Source organism: Dendropsophus ebraccatus, unplaced genomic scaffold (assembly GCF_027789765.1).
Source record: "Dendropsophus ebraccatus isolate aDenEbr1 unplaced genomic scaffold, aDenEbr1.pat pat_scaffold_737_ctg1, whole genome shotgun sequence".
Lineage (NCBI taxonomy): Eukaryota > Metazoa > Chordata > Amphibia > Anura > Hylidae > Dendropsophus > Dendropsophus ebraccatus.
In genome coordinates, this window is record NW_027210336.1 from 53,516 (window position 1) to 75,171 (window position 21,656).

General features: G+C 48.7%; 1 protein-coding gene and 1 non-coding gene across 2 annotated transcripts in view; both read left to right on the forward strand.

Annotated features, from left to right (window-relative positions):
- LOC138779383 (low-density lipoprotein receptor-related protein 8-like) overlaps nt 1–19,062 on the forward strand; it is a 38,799-nt gene extending 19,737 nt beyond the window's left edge. Inside the window, exons 4-7 of the mRNA XM_069956593.1 lie at nt 11,248–11,616; nt 11,812–11,934; nt 17,592–17,720; nt 18,935–19,062. Of these exons, the coding sequence (XP_069812694.1) occupies nt 11,248–11,616; nt 11,812–11,934; nt 17,592–17,720; nt 18,935–19,062 (749 nt within the window). The remainder of the gene's footprint in view (nt 1–11,247; nt 11,617–11,811; nt 11,935–17,591; nt 17,721–18,934) is intronic.
- LOC138779384 (U2 spliceosomal RNA) lies at nt 13,391–13,581 on the forward strand. Its single transcript, XR_011361102.1, has one exon. It is a non-coding gene; the product is annotated as a U2 spliceosomal RNA (small nuclear RNA).
- Nucleotides 19,063–21,656: the final 2,594 nt, after the last annotated feature.

A 21,656-nucleotide genomic window follows, 5' to 3' on the forward strand; every position in this document is an offset into this window, starting at 1 on the left:
ACTTGCCCAGGGTGATGGCTTCAATGGCCTTTGACCTGTGCAGCTTGGGGTGCGGCTGCTCTTTCCCCGAACCTTTATTTAGCTCGCCAAAATGAAAGTTGATCCAGACGCGTCCGTTAGGTTGGTGATGAGTGAAATCTCGGCATTGCAGACGCTACTGCAGCGCTGGACTAAACCCTTTCGCACCCAACTAGCGATGATTCTTTCCGCATGGTCTATGAGATACGGCCTTAATTTACGTGGAGGAGAATAAGCAGGATCGGTGTCCCCCTTTATTACCACAGGGGGGACGTCAGTCATGAAACCTCTATGTGCGTATTCCTGCATCCAACCCAGATCGCAGAGCTGCTTCCACCCAATTACGGTTTTCTGGAAGGAGCCGACATACACGATCTGCCCAGAGGTTTCCTGGCCATTGATGTTAATGGTTCCTCTGACGATTCTTCCTGCGGCCTTCTTCTTGCCACCTTTCCAAGCGATTTCTATGTCCTCTCCCAGGACGTCTTCTCCTGGACGGTTAGTCAGGATGGTGTAGAAGGAATGGGGATCCGTTATTGCTGAGATTTCAGCTCCATTCAGGTTTATGGTTCGAATCATGGTCTGGAAAAAAATAGAAAGACTGGTTCAGGCTCATAGTAATTGTTATTCAGTATAGACCCAACATTTTAGACATTAAAGGGGTACTCCAGCAGAAAATAAAATATTTCTTTCAAATCAACTGGTGACAATGCTATTTAGATTTGTAATTTATTTCTATTAAAAAATCTCCAGTCTTCCAGTACTTATCAGCTGCTGTATGTCCTGCAGGAAGTGGTGTATTTTCTCCAGTCTGACACTGTGCTCTCTGCTGCCACCTCTGTCCATGTCAGGAACTGTCCAGAGCAGGAGAGGTTTTCTATGGGGATTTGCTGCTGCTCTGGACAGTTCCTGACATGGACAGAGGTGGCAGCAGAGAGCGCTGTGTCAGACTGGAGAGAATACACCACTTCCTGCAGGACATACAGCACTTGATAAGTACTGGAAGACTGGAGATTTTTTAATAGATGTAAAAATTACAAATCTATGGCACCAGTTAGCTGCTGGGAAAAAAAGGTTGTAGTTATTGTCTGTTCTCAACCGGACCTGGACACAGACAGGATAGTGGGAGTCACCATGAGGAATGCGGAAGCGTCAAGGACGCCACCATCTTATATCTGTGTTCTCAGGATTTCGAGCATCAGAAGGAAATCTGTCGGCATTGTAGTGAATGACGAACTTATTTCCGTAGTAACGGACGGAATCCACCTCTCACCTAGATACCCGTCATGTCCAGGATTATACACTGATTGACGCCTCCGCTTCCTCGTTCTTTTTGACGAGATTTCCTCCCCTCACGTTTGTCTCTGTATGTAACAAGAGTAAAGCTTCACACCCTCATGATTGTGTAATCCCACCCATTACTGGAGAGTCACTGATATTCTGCACTATAAGGGTATGTTCACACTACAGATTCAGCACGGAATATCAACGAGGGAACGCCCCTAGAAATTCCACGCTGATTATTTTTCTATTAAATCAGCTGGTTTCAGAAAGTTACTTATATTTTAAAATCCCCAGTCTTCCAGTACTTATCAGCTGCTGTATGTCCTGCAGGAAGTGGTGTATTCTCTCCAGTCTGACACAGTGCTTTCTGCTGCCACCTCTGTCCATGTCAGGAACTGTCCAGAGCAGCAGCAAATCCCCATAGAAAACCTCTCCTGCTCTGGACAGTTCCTGACATGGACAGAGGTGGCAGCAGAGAGCACTGTGTCACACTGGAGAGAATACACCACTTCCTGCAGGCCATACAGCAGCTGATAAGTACTGGAAGACTGGGGATATTTAAACAGAAATAAATTACAAATCTCTGGCACTTTCTGACATTAGTTTATTTGAAATAATTTTTTTTGCTGAACTACCCCTTTAACATTGTTTGTTCATTACTCCCCCCACCCATGCATGTCTGTATTTTTTTCCTTTTCGTGGGACTTCCCCTTTAAGTTCACTGCCATCTGACTATTGAAGTGAAACTACCAGCATGTTAGAAGCATCTGTCTACTTCACATGTGCCTATGGGATGACTGCAAGTTTCGTACCTTCATCCTCTGCGCTGTTTTAGTAGTAGTAGCAGCAGCAGCAGAGAAGGCTGTAGGCGGCCAGGCCTCTCTTGCTCCTGTATATACAGCACTAAGCTCTGGGATGGTAATGAGCTGCAGAGTAAGAGCGGTGCTGTTATCTGCGGGATGGCTGGGCCTTGTGGTGCGCCACAGTCTCACTCACTGACATGACAACCAATGATACAGCTGTCTAGTAAGACGCCCTTGATGATTGCGGAGTACAACGAGGGGGGAGGTGGTACAATAATAACGCCTTGCTGACACCTATAGGCACTTGTATAGTCCTGTTATGTGCAGCTCTTAATGCTGATGGCTTGGGATGGCTGTGTTTGGGATGGGTGTTGGGGGGCTACAATCCTGTAATACCATTTCTTTGCCTATTTGGAGCTCTAGTCTTTTCTCCTTTTTAACTAGGGGGCTTTCTCATAAGGTATCTAGGCCAGGCCGAAAGCCACTACGCAGGGTTCCTAAGAGTGTCCAGGGGTCTTTGTACAACCTACCCCTCAAACTCAGGAGGTTTCCTACCAACAGTAGAAATGTTGACCCTTTTCTAGGTGTGGGAAGTGCACCTGATGTACTCACTCTGGGGGTCTCTCAGTCTTACCTCCAGCTGTCCCCTCTTCAGCAGTCACTCATGTAGTATTCTCCTCTGCAGCTACACAACTTCTCTCAGCAAGGCCCTGTAATAGCTGGACTTGTATGTGGAGCCTATTGCCATACTCCACCCACCTTCTGGTAGGTTCTAGAAAGTGCTGGAAAAGTTCTGTCACTAACCAAAGCAGTTCCCTCTGAAGCCTGCGGGTGTCACTGTTGCCTCACAGTTTAGTACAGTGTGTGGGAGACAGTATAACCCCACTGACTGTCCCTGCTCCTGTGCATGCACTGTTACACATGCAGGGCCAGGCACAGAACACACTCCAGTGAATTTGTGGGGCCTTCTGGTAGTTTACATTACAGCCAACACTCACAACATCATCATTGCATATGCATGCTAGGGCTTACACTCCACACCCAGTGCACACAGTGAGGTTCTGTAGGAACATGCTGGGAGTTGTAGTCTTGCAGCAGCCAGAGACCCTTCACCCCCCCCCCCCCCATCTTTAGTATTAACCATCTGGTGCCGTATTCTCACATTCGTCATTTCCAATCACTCTAAATTATCAGTTTCTCCATAATAATGAATTTATTAATTCACATAAACGAAACCTAAAATCTGCATAATAATACAGTACAATGGAAATATAAACCGCCAACACCCGCGGTGCGGAACAATCTGCGCGGTTTCCCCTCCCCGGCTGTATGCAATGTGTCTGATCGCAGTCTGAGAAGATCCACCCCCCCGCCCATCAGTGCTGGCAAATCTAAAATCTACATCTTATTTATTTTGTATCATTAATTCCCCCGAGTTTATTTCTCGCTTCGATTTGAAGTATAAAAATTACAAAGTTCAGAAAGAAAAAAAAAGACATAAGTCAACAGTCAAAAGATGCCACCTGCAAACGGCAGAAGAGAACTAGTTTGTACTATAGACATTCAGGTTACATTTAACCGCAGTATTTTTGGTTGGAAAAGTGCGCCATCAAAACACGACCGTACGTTACATATCGCCTGCAGCTCCACCGTACGTTACATATCGGCTGCAGCTCCACCGTACGTTACGTATCGCCTGCAGCTCCACCATACGTTACATATCGCCTGCAGCTCCACCGTACGTTACATATCGCCTGCAGCTCCACTGTACGTTACATATCGCCTGCAGCTCCACCGTACGTTACATATCACCGGCAGCTCCACCGTACGTTACATATCACCTGCAGCTCCACCGTACGTTACATATCGCCTGCAGCTCCACCGTACGTTACATATCGCCTGCAGCTCCACCGTACGTTACATATCACCGGCAGCTCCACCGTACGTTACATATCGCCTGCAGCTCCACCGTACATTACATATCGCCTGCAGCTCCACCGTACGTTACATATCACCGGCAGCTCCACCGTACGTTACATATCGCCTGCAGCTCCACCGTACGTTACATATCGCCTGCAGCTCCACCGTACGTTACATATCGCCTGCAGCTCCACCGTACATTACGTATCACCGGCAGCTCCCGCGTACGTTACATATCGCCTGCAGCTCCACCGTACGTTACGTATCACCGGCAGCTCCACCGTACGTTACGTATCACCGGCAGCTCCCGCGTACATTACATATCTCCTGCAGCTCCACCGTACGTTACGTATCACCGGCAGCTCCACCGTACGTTACATATCACCGGCAGCTCCACCGTACGTTACGTATCACCGGCAGCTCCACCGTACGTTACATCTCACCGGCAGCTCCACCATATGTTACATATCTCCGGCAGCTCCACCGTACGTTACATATCACCGGCAGCTCCACCGTGCGTTACATATCACCGGCAGCTCCACCGTACGTTACATATCACCGGCAGCTCCACCGTACGCTACATATCACCTGCAGCTCCACCGTACGTTACGTATCACCGGCAGCTCCACCGTACGTTACATATCACCGGCAGCTCCACCATATGTTACATATCTCCGGCAGCTCCACCGTACGTTACATATCTCCGGCAGCTCCACCATACGTTACATATCACCGGCAGCTCCACCATATGTTACATATCTCCGGCAGCTCCACCATACGTTACATATCACCGGCAGCTCCCCTGTATGTTACGTATCAGCCGCAGCACCACCATACGCTACATATCACCGGCAGCTCCACCGTACGTTACGTATCACCGGCAGCTCCACCGTACGTTACATATTGCCTGCAGCTCCACCGTACGTTACATATCACCGGCAGCTCCCCCGTACGTTACGTATCACCGGCAGCTCCCCTGTATGTTACGTATCAGCCGCAGCACCACCATACGTTACGTATCACCGGCAGCTCCCCTGTACGTTACGTATCACCGGCAGCTCCACCGTACGTTACGTATCACCGGCAGCTCCACCGTACGTTACATATCGCCTGCAGCTCCACCATACGTTACATATCACCGGCAGCTCCCCCGTACATTACGTATCACCGGCAGCTCCCCTGTATGTTACGTATCAGCCGCAGCACCACCATACGTTACGTATCACCGGCAGCTCCCCTGTACGTTACGTATCACCGGCAGCTCCACCGTACGTTACGTATCACCGGCAGCTCCACCGTACGTTACATATCGCCTGCAGCTCCACCGTACGTTACATATCACCGGCAGCTCCACCCTACGTTACGTATCAGCCGCAGCACCACCATACGTTACGTATCAATGGCAGCTCCCCTGTACGTTACACATCAAATGCAGCTCCATCGTACGTTACGTATCAGCCGCAGCACCACTTACTTTGATGTTCTGGTTCCGTATCTCTCAGTTCAGACTCATTTACTACTTTACTGCTTTTTTACGTTTTCACTTCTAGGAATATTGCTCTACAACGTCCGGCGCTCCTCCTGCAGATTGCTCTACAACGTCCGGCGTTCCTCCTGCAGATAGTGTCCCATACGGCTGTATTCTCTACTAAAAACAAGAGAACAGGACAGAGAAGAGGAGGAGGACCGCTCATGAGACAGGGAGAGGAAATCCCCCACCACACCCCCATATCTTACCACCCACTCCGGGGATGGCTGTGTATACAGCAGAGATAAGAGGAGGACAGTAAAAAGTGAACGGTCATGGCTGGAGCTTAATAACCAGGGCCTGTGGGGTCATACACAGGGGATCCTACATACACTGATACTGTAATATGAGGGAATTCTGATACTAGTGTCACAGGTCCCGATCAAGATTTTCTCCATTTTATGTTGTTGACATAGGACTGGGGTGTCAGGGTTCTACCAAGTCAACAGATGTTATAAAGTTATATAGATTTGTAATTTGCTTCAATTAAAAAAAAAATTCAAATCCATAATATGCTTGTGTGAAAGGAGCCTCAGAGTTACCAGCTGGAGACCACTATATGCAGCAAAGGATTGGATATACGGGTATTTGCGCACAGTGTTGTAAGGCCGTGTTCACATGATGCACATTTATTTTATATGTCGGGAAAACTGGTAACATAAATGTGTCCATAAGGTTACATGAGGCCAGTGCGGGCCAAGCAGACCTCTGTCTGGCCGTTGTATGAAGGTGTAGGATTGCAGGGCATACAACGTTGGTGTGTGTGGTTGTCCTAGGCATCCAGGTAACGTTCCGGTGTTGCCGCACCTGTTGGTAACCGGTTCGGCTGCGTCGTGCTCTGCAGATTGTTTGGGAGTAGACGCAGGGATATGAGAGCAGAGAATAATACCGCACAGCGTTATCTGGGTAATAAGGGTCACAATGTGTCGCCATCTCCCACTAATGTGTTTCTATTGTTGTGGCCGTTATAAGGTTTGCAGAGAATCAATAATCTGATGCAGCAAGAGAGCGAATTTATAATGATCTGTGGCCGTGTGCGAGGACTGTGAGTGGTGGCCAAAGTCACGGTCATGGGATATAACTTGCTTAGGATGTAGTGTTGGTGCCCAAATACAAGGGGGTATAGTCACTGAGTTTGCCGTTTTTTTGGAGGTTATTATTGGATGCAATTTAATGGGGGCTTTACTCTGGAGGACCTAGCTTAGGCGCTTACATCTCAAGGTACGGAATAGCCTAGAGGGCATACATCCCGAAGTACGGAATAGGCTAGGCGCATACATCCCGAGGTACAGAATACCCTAGGTGTATACATCCCGAGGTACAGAATAGCCTAGGTGTATACATCCCGAAGTACGGAATAGGCTAGGCGCATACATCCCAAGGTACAGAATACCCTAGGGGTATACATCCCGAGGTACCAAAATACCCTAGGGGTATACATCCCGAGGTACAGAATACCCTAGGGGTATACATCCCGAGGTACGGAATAGCCTAGGTGTATACATCCCGAGGTACGGAATAGGCTAGGGGTATACATCCCGAGGTACAGAATACCCTAGGGGTATACATCCCAAGGTACAGAATACCCTAGGGGTATGCATCCCGAGGTACAGAATAGCCTAGGTGTATACATCCCGAAGTACGGAATAGGCTAGGCGCATACATCCCAAGGTACAGAATAGCCTAGGTGTATACATCCCGAAGTACGGAATAGGCTAGGCGCATACATCCCGAGGTACAGAATAGCCTAGGTGTATACATCCCGAGGTACGGAATAGCCTAGGTGTATACATCCCGAGGTACGGAATAGCCTAGGGGTATACATCCCGAGGTACGGAATAGCCTAGGTGTATACATCCCGAGGTACGGAATAGCCTAGGTGTATACATCCCGAGGTACGGAATAGCCTAGGTGTATACATCCCGAGGTACGGAATAGCCTAGGGGTATACATCCCGAGGTACGGAATAGCCTAGGTGTATACATCCCGAGGTCCGGAATAGCCTAGGTGTATACATCCCGAGGTACGGAATAGCCTAGGGGTATACATCCCGAGGTACGGAATAGCCTAGGGGTATACATCCCGAGGTACGGAATAGCCTAGGGGTATACATCCCGAGGTACAGAATAGCCTAGGTGTATACATCCCGAGGTACGGAATAGCCTAGAGCGTATATATCCTGAGGTGCACAATAGATTGGACGTTCTTGTATAGGACAGAGGCCCCTATGGACACACTGGGGAGATTGATCAAACATTGTGCAGCGGAACAGTGGAGCAGTTGCCCATAGCAACCAATCAGATTTCAGCTTTCACTTTACAGAGGCCTTTTTAAAAAAGAAAGAAGTGATTGGTTGCTATGGGCAACATCTTCACGGTCTTTTTTGTACAATGTTTGATAAATCTCAGTGTCCAGGAGCGTGAGGGGAAGTGTGAGGTGTGAGGTGGACAGGACCTCTGTGATCGGCTGGAAGGGTTACATCAAAAGGAATGGTTCCCTTTAAAGAAAGAATCCTGTTTCCTGCCATGTGGAGACCGACTGCCACTACTCCCTAGTATTACTAATAACACAATCCCTTTAAGCAAAGATAAACCTACATATAAACCCTGAGCGACGACCTAAATAAAGCAGGTCAGAGATATTACAGGCTGAGCCGTCTTCATGGTTCTTGTTTGTTTTCTCCGCCTTGTCCAGCAGGTGGTCTGAGGTGGGACGCCGGTCAGGGTCTCTGTGTTATTTCACAGCACAATCCTATGGGGTCATATAAATTCCTGGGGTCTGGTGGAGTGTCACTCACACACAGACACACACACACACACAGACAGACACACACAGACAGACAGACACACACACACAGACAGACACACACACACAGACAGACACACACACACAGACAGACACACAGACAGACAGACACACACACACAGACAGACACACACAGACAGACACACACACAGACAGACACACACACAGACAGACACACACACAGACACACACAGACAGACACACACACACAGACAGATACACACCACAGACACGACACAGACACACACACACACCACAGACACACACACACACACACACACACACACACACACAGACACACAGACACACACACACACAGACACACAGACAGACACACACAAACAATCAAAACAGAAGATTTCAACCAAAAATCATCCATCGCTGAATGAAACTGAAAGAGTATTGATCGTTTTAGTCAATGACGCCAGAGATGGGGCCCTCCAGCTACAATTCCCATCATGCCTGGATAGCTTTAGCTTTGGCTGCCCAGGCCTGATGGGAGTTGTAGTTGAAGGTTCTCCATCCCTGGATAACAGTGTTGAGAAGAAATCGTCCGTGTGTAAAATTTTTGACCAATAGTTGGAGGAAAAGTCGTTCATATAGAAAAGGATTCTCTTTAATGAAGGATTTTTCAGGAAGCATTTTCCTCAGAAAGATCGCTGCCATGGACCCTGTACAGTCAGCGTGAATTAAAGGGGTTCTCCAGAGTTAGAAAAACATGGCCTCTTTCTTCCAGAGACAGCACCCCTCTTGTCTCCAGGTCAGGTGCGGTTTGCAATTAAGCTCCATTTATTTAAATGGAACTGAGTTACAAAACCTGCACCCAAACTGGAGACAAGAGCGTTGCTGTCTCTGGAAGAAAGCGGACATGTTTTTCTAACTCTGGAGAACCCCTTTAATATGTGTAAGGCCATGTCTGAAGATGAAAAGTCCAGATGCTCAATCCATCTCTTCCACGACATTATCAGGGAAGAGTCGGGAGACCCCCATACACATTAGACCAGGGATCGGAAACCTTCGGCGGTTTGGCTTTAGCTTTGGTTCACCAAGCATGATGGGCATTGTAGTTTTGCAACAGCTGGAGGTCCGTAGGTTCCCGACCCTGCATTAGACAATCAGACAGTACCACTGAATTTGGCAGGTTTGGCCATCTTATGCATGGGGACCCCTCATACTATTGTTCAGCCATTACCCTGGCTTCTGCGTAATGTGTATGCCCAACATTAAAAGGGGTATGCTAGCTGCCTCTACTCACTGTCCATGGAGCTGCCGAAGATAGCCGAGGGCTGTATCCGACACTTATCCCCTATACTGTGTGACTCGGAATACCCCTTTAAGGTTTATCTCTAGTGATCCCCTTTGGCCCAGTGGTGGGTTAGGAGCTGGAGTCCTCCGGATTCTCATCTTCATCATGGCGATCCTCTCTCCCCTGACATCATCTGCGGAGACCATGGTCGGCCACACCAATAGAAATCATGAGATTTATTATCTATTACTAATTATTTATATGACACCACCATATTCCACGGTGCTGTACAAAGATGTCCCCACTTTCTTCCCTGCCAGTCTGATTTTGGGAGTAAAGGGCTTTAGACTTTCTTATCGTCTCTGAAGTCTCCTTGTAGCTTGTGTCTTTCTGTGGGTGATTTACTCCGGTCTGGTCAGTAACCTTGACGGTCGCAGAACGCTGATAAATCATTGTGTGTAATGAGAACGTTCCTCTCCCCGGGCCCAGACCGTCCTGTGTTATCTCCTATAGAAAGAGACATTTAAGGAGGAGGAGAAATAATGGGTGTCCTGTGTGAACCTCCCCTGAATAATACTCAGCTGATACATATCCGAAAACATCTTTATAGTGGTTGTAGCTACAGAACATTCTCTGCAGAGCTTATAGCAATACTCTGATTATTTTTCCCCCCCTTAAAATCCACTGGTGTCAGAAAGTTATGTAGATTTCAAATTTACTTCTATTTTAAAATCTCCAGTATTCTAGTACTTATCAGCTGCTGTATGTCCTGCAGGAAGTGGGGTATTCACTCCAGCCTGACACAGTGCTTTCTGCTGCCATCTCTGTCCATGTCAGGAACTGTCCAGAGCAGGAGAGGTTTTCTATGAGGATTTGCTGCTGCTCTGGACAGTTCCTGACATGGACAGAGGTGGCAGCAGAGAGCACTGTGTCAGACTGGAAAGAAAACCCCACTTCCTGCAGGACAAACAGCAGCTGATAAGTACTAGAAGACTGGAGATTTTTACATAGAAGTAAATTACAAATCTACTGTATATAACTTTCTGACACCAGTTGATTTGAAGAAAAAAAAAAAAACACAATTCACCGGAGTACCCCTTTAAATGGACTCTGTGGCCTCTCACAGGGACAAAGGCTTTAATTGTTGGGGTCTCACTGCTAACGCCCCTAGGAGAATGAGCCGGGAGGAGTGCATGGATGGAGATGATTGACAGTAAGGAAGGGAAGCATAATATCGCCCATTTTGTCCCCATGCTCCCAATCGATTGGGGCCCCAGCAGCGAGACCCGCGACCAAAGATTTTTAATTTATCCCTGTGACATGTTAAAGGTTTTTTCTAAATGACAGATACATTTTAAAACAGGGATGTGTGACCATCAGCCCTCCAGCTCTTGCAAAACTACAACTCCGATCATGCCTGGAGAGCTTTAGCTTCAGCTGTCCAGCCATGATGGGAATTGTAGTTTTCCAACAGCCGGAGGGCAGAAGTTTCCCCTTCCCTGTTTTAAAAGAATGATTTAAAGTATTCTATCTGCTAAGCAGGCGATAGCTATCTGATCCCTAGGGGTCTGATCATAAGAATGGGGTAGCTCTGCTGTTATATGATTTACATTGAGATATCTCCCTTCATGTCTCCTGTGCAGGTTGCCCGCGAGGCGAGTTCCAGTGCCGAAACAAGTTCTGCGTCTCTTCGAGCTTCGTGTGTGACGGCACGGATAACTGCGGGGACGGGAGCGATGAGGAGGACTGCACGTTGGTCACATGTAAATCAGGCCAGTTCCGCTGCGGAAAGGGTGTGTGTATCCCCGAGAAGTGGTTGTGCGATGGACAAGCTGATTGTGCGGACCAGTCAGACGAATCTGAGGACCGCTGCGGTCTGAAGAGTCAGCCCCAGGCGGTAACGCAGTGCGGGCCGCTAGAGTTTAGATGCGGCAACAGCAAATGTATTCACCTGAACTGGAGGTGTGACGGCGACCAGGACTGTAAGGACAACTCCGATGAGAAGGACTGCCGTGAGTACTTTAGATTTATAGTGACGTGTGTAAGCCACCTGCGAGAATCACCTGATTAAGGCATTTTTTGCAAAAAACAAATGAAAAAACTTAGGTTTTTGAGTGCATCCGTTTTGATCCATTTTTCCATTAACTTTAATCACAAAAATGGTTTAAAACGAACCCAGCCTAATGCAGCTTTTTTTTCTCTCACAGCTATGGTGTCCTGTCGCCCGGATGAGTTTCAGTGCGGAGATGGGTCCTGTGTGTATGGGATGTATCAGTGTAATGGCGTCAGAGACTGCCTCGATGGCAGCGATGAGACGGGATGTCGCACCGGTGAGTCCAGTCTGTTTAGGTATATGCTGGGATGTATTACCAGCTGCTGCTGCCACCGACACTAACCCTGCAGACCCCCCATATATACAGTACCCAGGGCCGTATTACCAGCTGCTGCTGCCACCGGCACTAACCCTGCAGACCCCTCATATATACAGTACCCAGGGCCGTATTACCAGCTGCAGCGGCCCCGACACTACACCTGCAGACCCCTCATATATACAGTACCCAGGGCCGTATTACCAGCTGCTGCGGCCCCAACACTACACCTGCAGACCCCTCACATATACAGTACCCAGGGCCGTATTACCAGCTGCTGCGGCCCCGACACTACACCTGCAGACCCCTCACATATACAGTACCCAGGGCCGTATTACCAGCTGCTGCTGCCACCGGCACGAACACTGCAGACCCCCCATATATACAGTACCCAGGGCCGTATTACCAGCTGCTGCGGCCCCGACACTACACCTGCAGACCCCTCACATATACAGTACCCAGGGCCGTATTACCAGCTGCTGAGGCCCCAACGCTACACCTGCAGACCCCTCACATATACAGTACCCAGGGCTGTATTACCAGCTGCTGCAGCCCCGACACTACACCTGCAGACCCCTCACATATATACAGTACCCAGGGCCGTATTACCAGCTGCTGCCCCCAGCACTACACCTGCAGACCCCTCACATATACAGTACCCAGGGCCGTATTACCAGCTGCTGCAGCCCCGACACTACACCTGCAGACCCCTCACATATACAGTACCCAGGGCTGTATTACCAGCTGCTGCAGCCCCGACACTACACCTGCAGACCCCTCACATATATACAGTACCCAGGGCCGTATTACCAGCTGCTGCCCCCAGCACTACACCTGCAGACCCCTCACATATACAGTACCCAGGGCCGTATTTCCAGCTGCTGTGGCCCCGGCACTAACCCTAACACTAATCTTCTCTCACCAATTAGCATCATGATTTTCTAGTTTCTGACGGTCGTATTAATATCTGATCAGTCTTAGGCCGCGTTCCCACACTTACTGTACGTCACCACATGCAGCAGATGCCAGACCCTCATGCGGTAACCAAAAGGTGTATGGCCGATAATCCCGGTAACCGCACATGACTACTAGGAAGAGATGGGAGCCTGGTTTCGGCCACATGCATTTCTCTACATGGAGAAACATTGTCTGAATCGCGTTTTTCATGTTTTTTAGCGGCATGAAACATAAACAAATTTCCACATTGAATCAGTGATTAGAGCCGTCTGCATATTGTCTGACCAAATTCTCACCACAGGATGAAGCATCACGTGTGCAGACCCACCGCCAGTATAGAAAACTTATCAAGTATCGCAGGACTTCACAAGCAGAAAATCCAAAAGATATACAGGGATATATCAATAGACAGTATATTTGTGTTACTAACAAAAAGTCTTAGTAATAAAATATAAATCGTATCGCTTCTCGGCCTTTTGGCTAAGATCAAGTGTAGTATCTGTTCTTATCAGTTTAATATCTGATACGTCCCCTATCTGGGGACCATATATTAAATGGATTTTTAGAACAGGGAGATGGAAAAAGAGCTTGCTCTGTCCTCTCCAGTCATTGACCTGGTATTGCAGTGCCTCCAGGTTCAGTGCACCAAAAAAAAAATATATATATAAATCGTATACCCAAATATTCCCAATACCTCTGTTTTACACTACAATAAGGAAGCTATAAAAATACTCTGAAATTACAAGCCTCATTCAGGCCATTTGGGCTCAGTGATCGTAACCACTCGATCCAAAAGACCTCCTTCTGCAATAGACGGATCCGGATTTTCTCATCATCGTTCCTTTTAATTTCTTCTATCATCATCCAGTTAAGATCGCTGACATTGGGTCTACATTCTGCCAAATGGCGTGTGACGCCTATTTTATCAAATTAAGTTAAGGCCTTATTCCATGGAACGATTATCGTCCGTATTCTGCCAATAATCGTCCCATGGAATAGGAGGCAACGATCAGCCGACATCGTTAAAGTCGTTTGTCTTTCAACATGTTGAAAGACAAACGACTTATATAGCAGCGATCTGCTGCCGCTGCTCCGTGGAATACGAGCGGCGGCAGCAGACCGCCACTATATCCTATGGGCTGCCCGAACGATCAGCGATCCCCCGGGCAGCTCCCCCCGGCCCTCCCCGGACTCACCCGCTTGCTACAGCCGCGAGGAATAGCAGCGGCAGCGAGCAGGGAAAGAGGAGCCAATGAGCGCTGACAACGCTTGTTTGCTCCTCAGAGTCGGGCCGTGTAATACGGCCTTTAGTGTACCACAGCTTACGAGGCTTTTTCTGATAGAAGATTTATGTTCACCAAGTCTGACTTTAATTGGCCTAGGTGTCTGCCCCACATATACTAGACCACAAGGGCATTGTAGCAAGTAAATGACTTGTTTAGGATTACCTGTGTGACCCCGCCTCTAACGCTGATGGGATTGCGTGTGAACACGCCTCTAACGCTGATTGGATTGCGTGTGACCCCGCCTCTAACACTGATTGGATTGCATGTGACCCCGCCTCTAATGCTGATGGCATTGCATGTGACCCCGCCTCTAATGCTGATGGCATTGCATGTGACCCCGCCTCTGACGCCGATGGGATTGCCTTTCATTGGATGGTGAACAATTTTACCTTTTATGATAGAATTGCAATGTTGACATTTATAGCACGGAAATGCCCCTTGTTTGTCTACTGGATTTTTTTCTTACCGTTATCACCCCTAATAAGATGGTTGGCTAATGTTTTACCACGTTTGTACACAAACAGCGGCGGTCTTTCAAAAAACCGGCCAAACTTTGGTTCTGCTCTCTGCTGCCGCCATTGTTTGCTAATGGTTCTCTGTATCAGCTTAGCATGGCTATCGTAAGTAGAGATGAACGTTGGACACTCGTCTTTAGTTTCGTTCTTGTCCCCATCTTCTTTCTGCATGTTACCTACTTCTTCCGCTGTGTGTATTAATTCCTCTTTATTGTATCCCCTATGATGAAATCAGTTTGTCTTTATTTTTTATTATATTCTTCAATAGTACTGCAAATAAGATGGGGGGCAGTGGGGGGGGGGCAGTGCAACGAGGTGATGGCGGTTGTGAGAGCTGCTGTCCATGACATAAGTCCCACCAGTGAAAAGATCGGCTTTATCGTGTCTTTATTAGACATGATTTTGTCTGAAAATGATTTCCGTTTTGGGGATGACTGCTGCTTGCGGTCACTTTGAGGGGGTCCCCTGTGGCTCCAAGTGTAGCCAAGATCTTCAGGTCTCATTTTGAGGGAAAACGTTTGCATAAAAACATCCTTTGAGCCAGTTTGTTAAAATCATCTGGCTTCGTTACGTCGACGACGTCTGCATGCTATGGATGGGCGACAAAAATACTATGCTTCATATTACATAGTAATTGTCATGCCCCCCAAACCTTTAACGGTATCCCCAAATATATATATATACACACAGCTGAAGAAGTAGGTAACATGCAGAAATAGGAGGTAATGGGGACAAGACCTAAACCTAAAGACGAGCGTCCAACGTTCATCTCTACTTACGATAGCCATGCTCAGCTGATACAGAGAACGATTGGCAAACATTAGACGGATCTTTGACTCGTGCCGCGGTTTGTGTACAAACGCGGTAAACCATTAGCCAACAATCTTATTAGGGCTGATATTAGTAAGAGAAATACAATAGACAAACAAGGGGCTGGATCTTCATCTTCGGCAGGCCTAGGGCACAGATGCTCCACGCCCCGCCTCATTGACACTGGCTCCAGGAGACAGACATGGATTGAGCAAGACAACAGAACAGTACCAGCGGTTTGGGGGGTGGCATGTCTGGTGTTATGTATTCCCTTTTTAAAGAGGTAGTTCACTAATACAATTTTTTCTTTCAAATCAACTGCTACTAGAAAGTGAATCTCCAATCTTCCAGTACTTATCAGCTGCTGTATGTCCTGCAGGAAGTGGTGTATTCTCTCCAGTCTGACACAGTGCTCTCTGCTGCCACCTCTGTCCATGTCAGGAACTGTCCAGAGCAGGAGAGGTTTTCTATGGGGATTTGCTGCTGCTCTGGACAGTTCCTGACATGGACAGAGGTGGCAGCAGAGAGCACTATGTCAGACTGGAGGGAATACACCACTTCCTGCAGGACATACAGTTGCTGATAAGTACTGCAAGACTGGAGATTTTTTAATAGAAGTAAATTAGAAATCTATGCCACCAGTTGATTTGAAAGAAAAAAAAGTTTTGGTGAACTACCCCTTTAAATAAGTTTTTCCAACATAACACGTAACCGAAGATAGAGGTCTGCCAAAAAAATGCTGATTGGGGTCAGCGGCACTTTAGGGGTCTACACACACACACACACACACACACACACACACACACACACACACACACACACACAGCAGATGTCGGGAGGGAAAGATGAATTGGACTATGTAGAAGCGTTTATTGATATTCCTGTTTTCTTGATGTCACTGCCGACATATTCTGTTCATACTTAAATATCTCTGAATAATAAGTGTTCACATTGTCTACATCTATCTCTTGCATCCACCTCCCCTTAAAGGGGTATCCCAGGATAAACGTATAAAAGTAAGAGATCTTGGGGGGTTCGACCTCCGTACCCCCTGGGGTCCTTTCTATTGGCCAGTGGCTCCTTTGTTTTGAATAGAGACGCAAGCACGGCACGTGACCTGCGGCTCTATTCATTCCTATGGAGCTACCGAAAAGAGCCGAGTGCTATTCCACGTTCTTCCCATTAAAGGGATTGTTAACCAAAAAAAAAAAAAAATCTTTAAATCAACTGTTGCCAAAAAGTGTCAGAGATTTGTAAATTACTTCTATAATAAAATCTCCAGTCTTCCAGTACTTATCAGCTGCTGTGTGTCTTGCAGGAAGTCGTGTATTCTTTCCAGTCTGAAGAGCAGGAGAGGTTTTCTATGGGGATTTTCTGCTGCTCTGGACAGTTCCTGACATGGACAGAGGTGGCAGCAGAGAGCACTGTGTCAGACTGGAGAGAATACACCACTCCCTGCAGGACATACAGCAGCTGATAAGTACTCAAAAACTTGAGATTTTTTTTAAAGGAGAAGTCCGGAGCTGCTATTATTTTTGGAAAAGGCAGAGGCAGGAGGCGAACATAATAACCACCACTACTCGCCCGTCACTGAGTATGTCCAGAACTGGATCGCCATTCCGGGTCCCCTGCCATCCTTTGGCATCATCTTCTCCCGCTCAGCCAGTCAGTGACTGCGGCAGGACACCACCTCAGTCACAGATTGGCTGATCGGGCTGTCCATCAGTTGGGTCGGACATTTTCCCCAGAGTTGTGACGTCACCACAACTCAGGGGAAAATGCCTTCCGGTGGGGGTCCTGGCCTTTCTGGCATGGCAATTCGCGGGCAAGGGGAGAGGTAAGTAGTTGTTCCTTATGATGTTCCCCGCGATGGATAATTGGAAAATAGAAGTAAGTTACAAATCTCTGGCACTTCCTGCGAAAAAAAAATTATGAACTACCCCTTTAAGACATATGTATATTCCATGTATACTTTTCCTCTGTAACGTCCACGGCCGTCAGTCAGTCGATGTGTCTGTGTTGCTGTATAACACCGGTTTTATCTTTGCAGCGGTGGAAGCGCCGTGTGATGCAGAAGGAACTTTTCAATGCAAAAGCGGAGAATGTATTGACGTTCGGAAAGTGTGCGACTCCCGTCAGGACTGCCGAGACTGGTCCGATGAGCCCCTGAAAGAGTGCGGTGAGTGTCCTCCCACGTGTTCCATTATTTTGTGAGGACGAGAGTTGTCTGTGTGGATTGTAGATCAGATGAAGAGAATAGACGCTGGATCCTGCGGCCGTTCTATGCACTCGGGAGCCCACAGGCGGCATCGGATAACACTTACAGACTGAGCAAACCTCATGTAATAGTAATGTGTTGGTTTTCTGTAAACTTGGATCCACGTTCTCATTAAGCTTTAATAACACAAACAAACTTCACCATTTCCGCTCTTACATTAAGCTCCAAGTGTAACAGCGACCTACATGGAATAACTAGGAGAATACATTAACAATTATGTTTGAAGAGGATCAGTCGCCTCCCCTGACATCTCCGCTATAATAATTACTTCTATTACAAATAAACTATTAAAGGGGTACTCCGGTGATTTTTCTTTTATAGATATATAGTTATATAGATTTGTAAATTACTTCTGTTCAAAAATTCTCCAGTCTTCCAGTACTTATCAGCTGCTGTATATCCTGTAGGAAGTGTTGTATTCTCTCCAGTCTGACACAGTGCTCTCTGCTGCCACCTCTGTCCATGTCAGGAACTGTCCAGAGCAGGAGAGGTTTTCTATGGGAATTTGCTGCTGCTCTGGACAGTTCCTGACATGGACAGAGGTGGCAGCAGAGAGCACTGTGTCACACTGGAGAGAATACACCACTTCCTGCAGGACATACAGCACCTGATAAGTACTGGAAGACTTGAGATTTTTAAATACAGGTAATTTACAAATCTGTATAACTTTCTGACACCAGTTCATATAAAAAAAAAACATTTTTCCCATTTAAACCCCTAAGATGCCACAGTCAATAACATCGATGGTATTTAAGGAGCTTGAAACTAGCTTTTAATGGTAACCAGAGAACTGACCAGAACAATGGCAGAGTTGCATCCCCCCCCCAAAAATAAACGTAAGTTCTGTCGTGTAATTATGTTGTGCTTAGTTCTGACTCCTCGCTTCTCTGAGATCGTCACACTTCAAAACATACATTTAAATTGTGAAAAAATAGGTTGTGCTAAAAAAAAAACCATAGCAATTGTAGCGATTTATCACCTGGACTATTACATCACATGGAGATCCGCCTGGTGCAATGATAATAACCATGGACGGCAGCTTTAAGAATGAAAAAAAAGTCTCATTGTGCGCGCCATCCGTCCTGCTCTTCACAGTCTCTTATTTCTTTTCTTAGGTGTCAACGAGTGTCTGATAAACAATGGCGGCTGCTCCCACATCTGTAAGGACCTGAAGGTGGGACATGAGTGTGACTGCCCCACAGGATACAAGTTAATAGACAAAAAAACCTGCGGAGGTAAATAAGAGGCAAAATTGTGTCATAGGTTGTTTTTCTCTCTCTTTCCTTATGTCAGCACTCCTGGTAAGGGATGGCGGAAAATTGTAGTGATAAAATATTAAAAGAGGTAGTCCGGTGTGGCTGGGAATGAGGTGGCTAAACATAACAATATGCACTTACTCCGCTGGCTCCACTGTCCCCCACTAGGTGTCTCCCTTCCTGTCACATTGGGCTCCATGCGGCCACTAGGTGTCTCCCTTCCTGTCATACTGCGCTCCATGCGGCCACTAGGTGTCTCCCTTCCTGTCACACTGCTCCATGCGGCCACTAGGTGTCTCCCTTCCCATCACACTGCGCTCCATGCGGCCACTAGGTGTCTCCCTTCCTGTCACACTGCTCCATGCGGCCACTAGGTGTCTCCCTTCCTGTCACACTGCTCCATGCGGCCACTAGGTGTCTCCCTTCCTGTCACACTGCTCCATGCGGCCACTAGGTGTCCTCCCTTCCTGTCACACTGCGCTCCAGCGGCCACTAGGTGTCTCCCTTCCTGTCACACTGCTCTATGCGGCACTAGGTGTCCTCCCTTCCTGTCACACTGCTCCATGCGGCCACTAGGTGTCTCCCTTCCTGTCACACTGCTCCATGCGGCCACTAGGTGTCTCCCTTCCTGTCACACTGCTCCATGCGGCCACTAGGTGTCTCCCTTCCTGTCACACTGCTCCATGCGGCCACTAGGTGTCTCGCTTCCTGTCACACTGCGCTCCATGCGGCCACTAGGTGTCTCCCTTCCTGTCACACTGCGCTCCATGTGGCAACTAGGTGTCTCCTTCCTGTCACACTGCTCCATGCGGCCACTAGGTGTCTCCCTTCCTGTCACACTGCTCCATGCGGCCACTAGGTGTCTCGCTTCCTGTCACACTGCGCTCCATGCGGCCACTAGGTGTCTCCCTTCCTGTCACACTGCGCTCCATGCGGCCACTAGGTGTCTCCCTTCCTGTCACACTGCGCTCCATGCGGCCACTAGGTCACCTAGTGGCCGCATGGAGCGCAGTGTGACAGGAAGGGAGACACCTAGTCTAGGTGTCTCCCTTCCTGTCACACTGCGCTCCATGCGGCCACTAGGTGTCTCCCTTCCTGTCACACTGCGCTCCATGCGGCCACTAGGTGTCTCCCTTCCTGTCACACTGCTCCATGCGGCCACTAGGTGTCTCCCTTCCTGTCACACTGCTCCATGCGGCCACTAGGTGTCTCCCTTCCTGTCACACTGTGCTGCATGCGGCCACTAGGTGTCTCCCTTCCTGTCACACTGCGCTCCATGCGGCCACTAGGTGTCTCCCTTCCTGTCACACTGCGCTCCATGCGGCCACTAGGTGTCTCCCTTCCTGTCACACTGCGCTCCATGCGGCCATTAGGTGTCTCCCATCCTGTCACACTTCGCTCCATGCAGCCACTAGGTGTCTCCCTTCCTGTCACACTGCGCTCCATGCGGCCATTAGGTGTCTCCCATCCTGTCACACTTCGCTCCATGCAGCCACTAGGTGTCTCCCTTCCCGTCACACTGCTCCATGCGGCCACTAGGTGTCTCCCTTCCTGTCACACTGCTCCATGCGGCCACTAGGTGTCTCCCTTCCTGTCACACTGCTCCATGCGGCCACTAGGTGTCTCCCTTCCTGTCACACTGCTCCATGCGGCCACTAGGTGTCTCCCTTCCTGTCACACTGCTCCATGCGGCCACTAGGTGTCTCCCTTCCTGTTACACTGGTCTCCATGCGGCCACTAGGTGTCTCCCTTCATGTCACACTGCGCTCCATGCGGCCACTAGGTGTCTCCCTTCCTGTCACACTGCGCTGCATGCGGCCACTAGGTGTCTCCCTTCCTGTCACACTGCGCTCCATGCGGCCACTAGGTGTCTCCCTTCCTGTCACACTGCTCCATGCGGCCACTAGGTGTCTCCCTTCCTGTCACACTGCTCCATGCGGCCACTAGGTGTCTCCCTTCCTGTCACACTGCTCCATGCGGCCACTAGGTGTCTCCCTTCCTGTCACACTGCGCTCCATGCGGCCACTAGGTGTCTCCCTTTCTGTCACACTGCGCTCCATGCGACCACTAGGTGTCTCCCTTCCTGTCACACTGCGCTCCATGCGGCCACTAGGTGTCTCCCTTTCTGTCACACTGCGCTCCATGCGGCCACTAGGTGTCTCCCTTCCTGTCACACTGCTCCATGCGGCCACTAGGTGTCTCCCTTCCTGTCACACTGCGCTCCATGCGGCCACTAGGTGTCTCCCTTTCTGTCACACTGCGCTCCATGCGACCACTAGGTGTCTCCCTTCCTGTCACACTGCGCTCCATGCGGCCACTAGGTGTCTCCCTTTCTGTCACACTGCGCTCCATGCGGCCACTAGGTGTCTCCCTTCCTGTCACACTGCGCTCCATGCGGCCACTAGGTGTCTCCCTTCCTGTCACACTGCGCTCCATGCGGCCACTAGGTGATGCCCTTCCTGTCACACTGCGCTCCATGCGGCCACTAGGTGTCTCCCTTCCTGTCACACTGCGCTCCATCCGGCCACTAGGTGTCTCCCTTCCTGTCACACTGCGCTCCATGCGGCCACTAGGTGTCTCC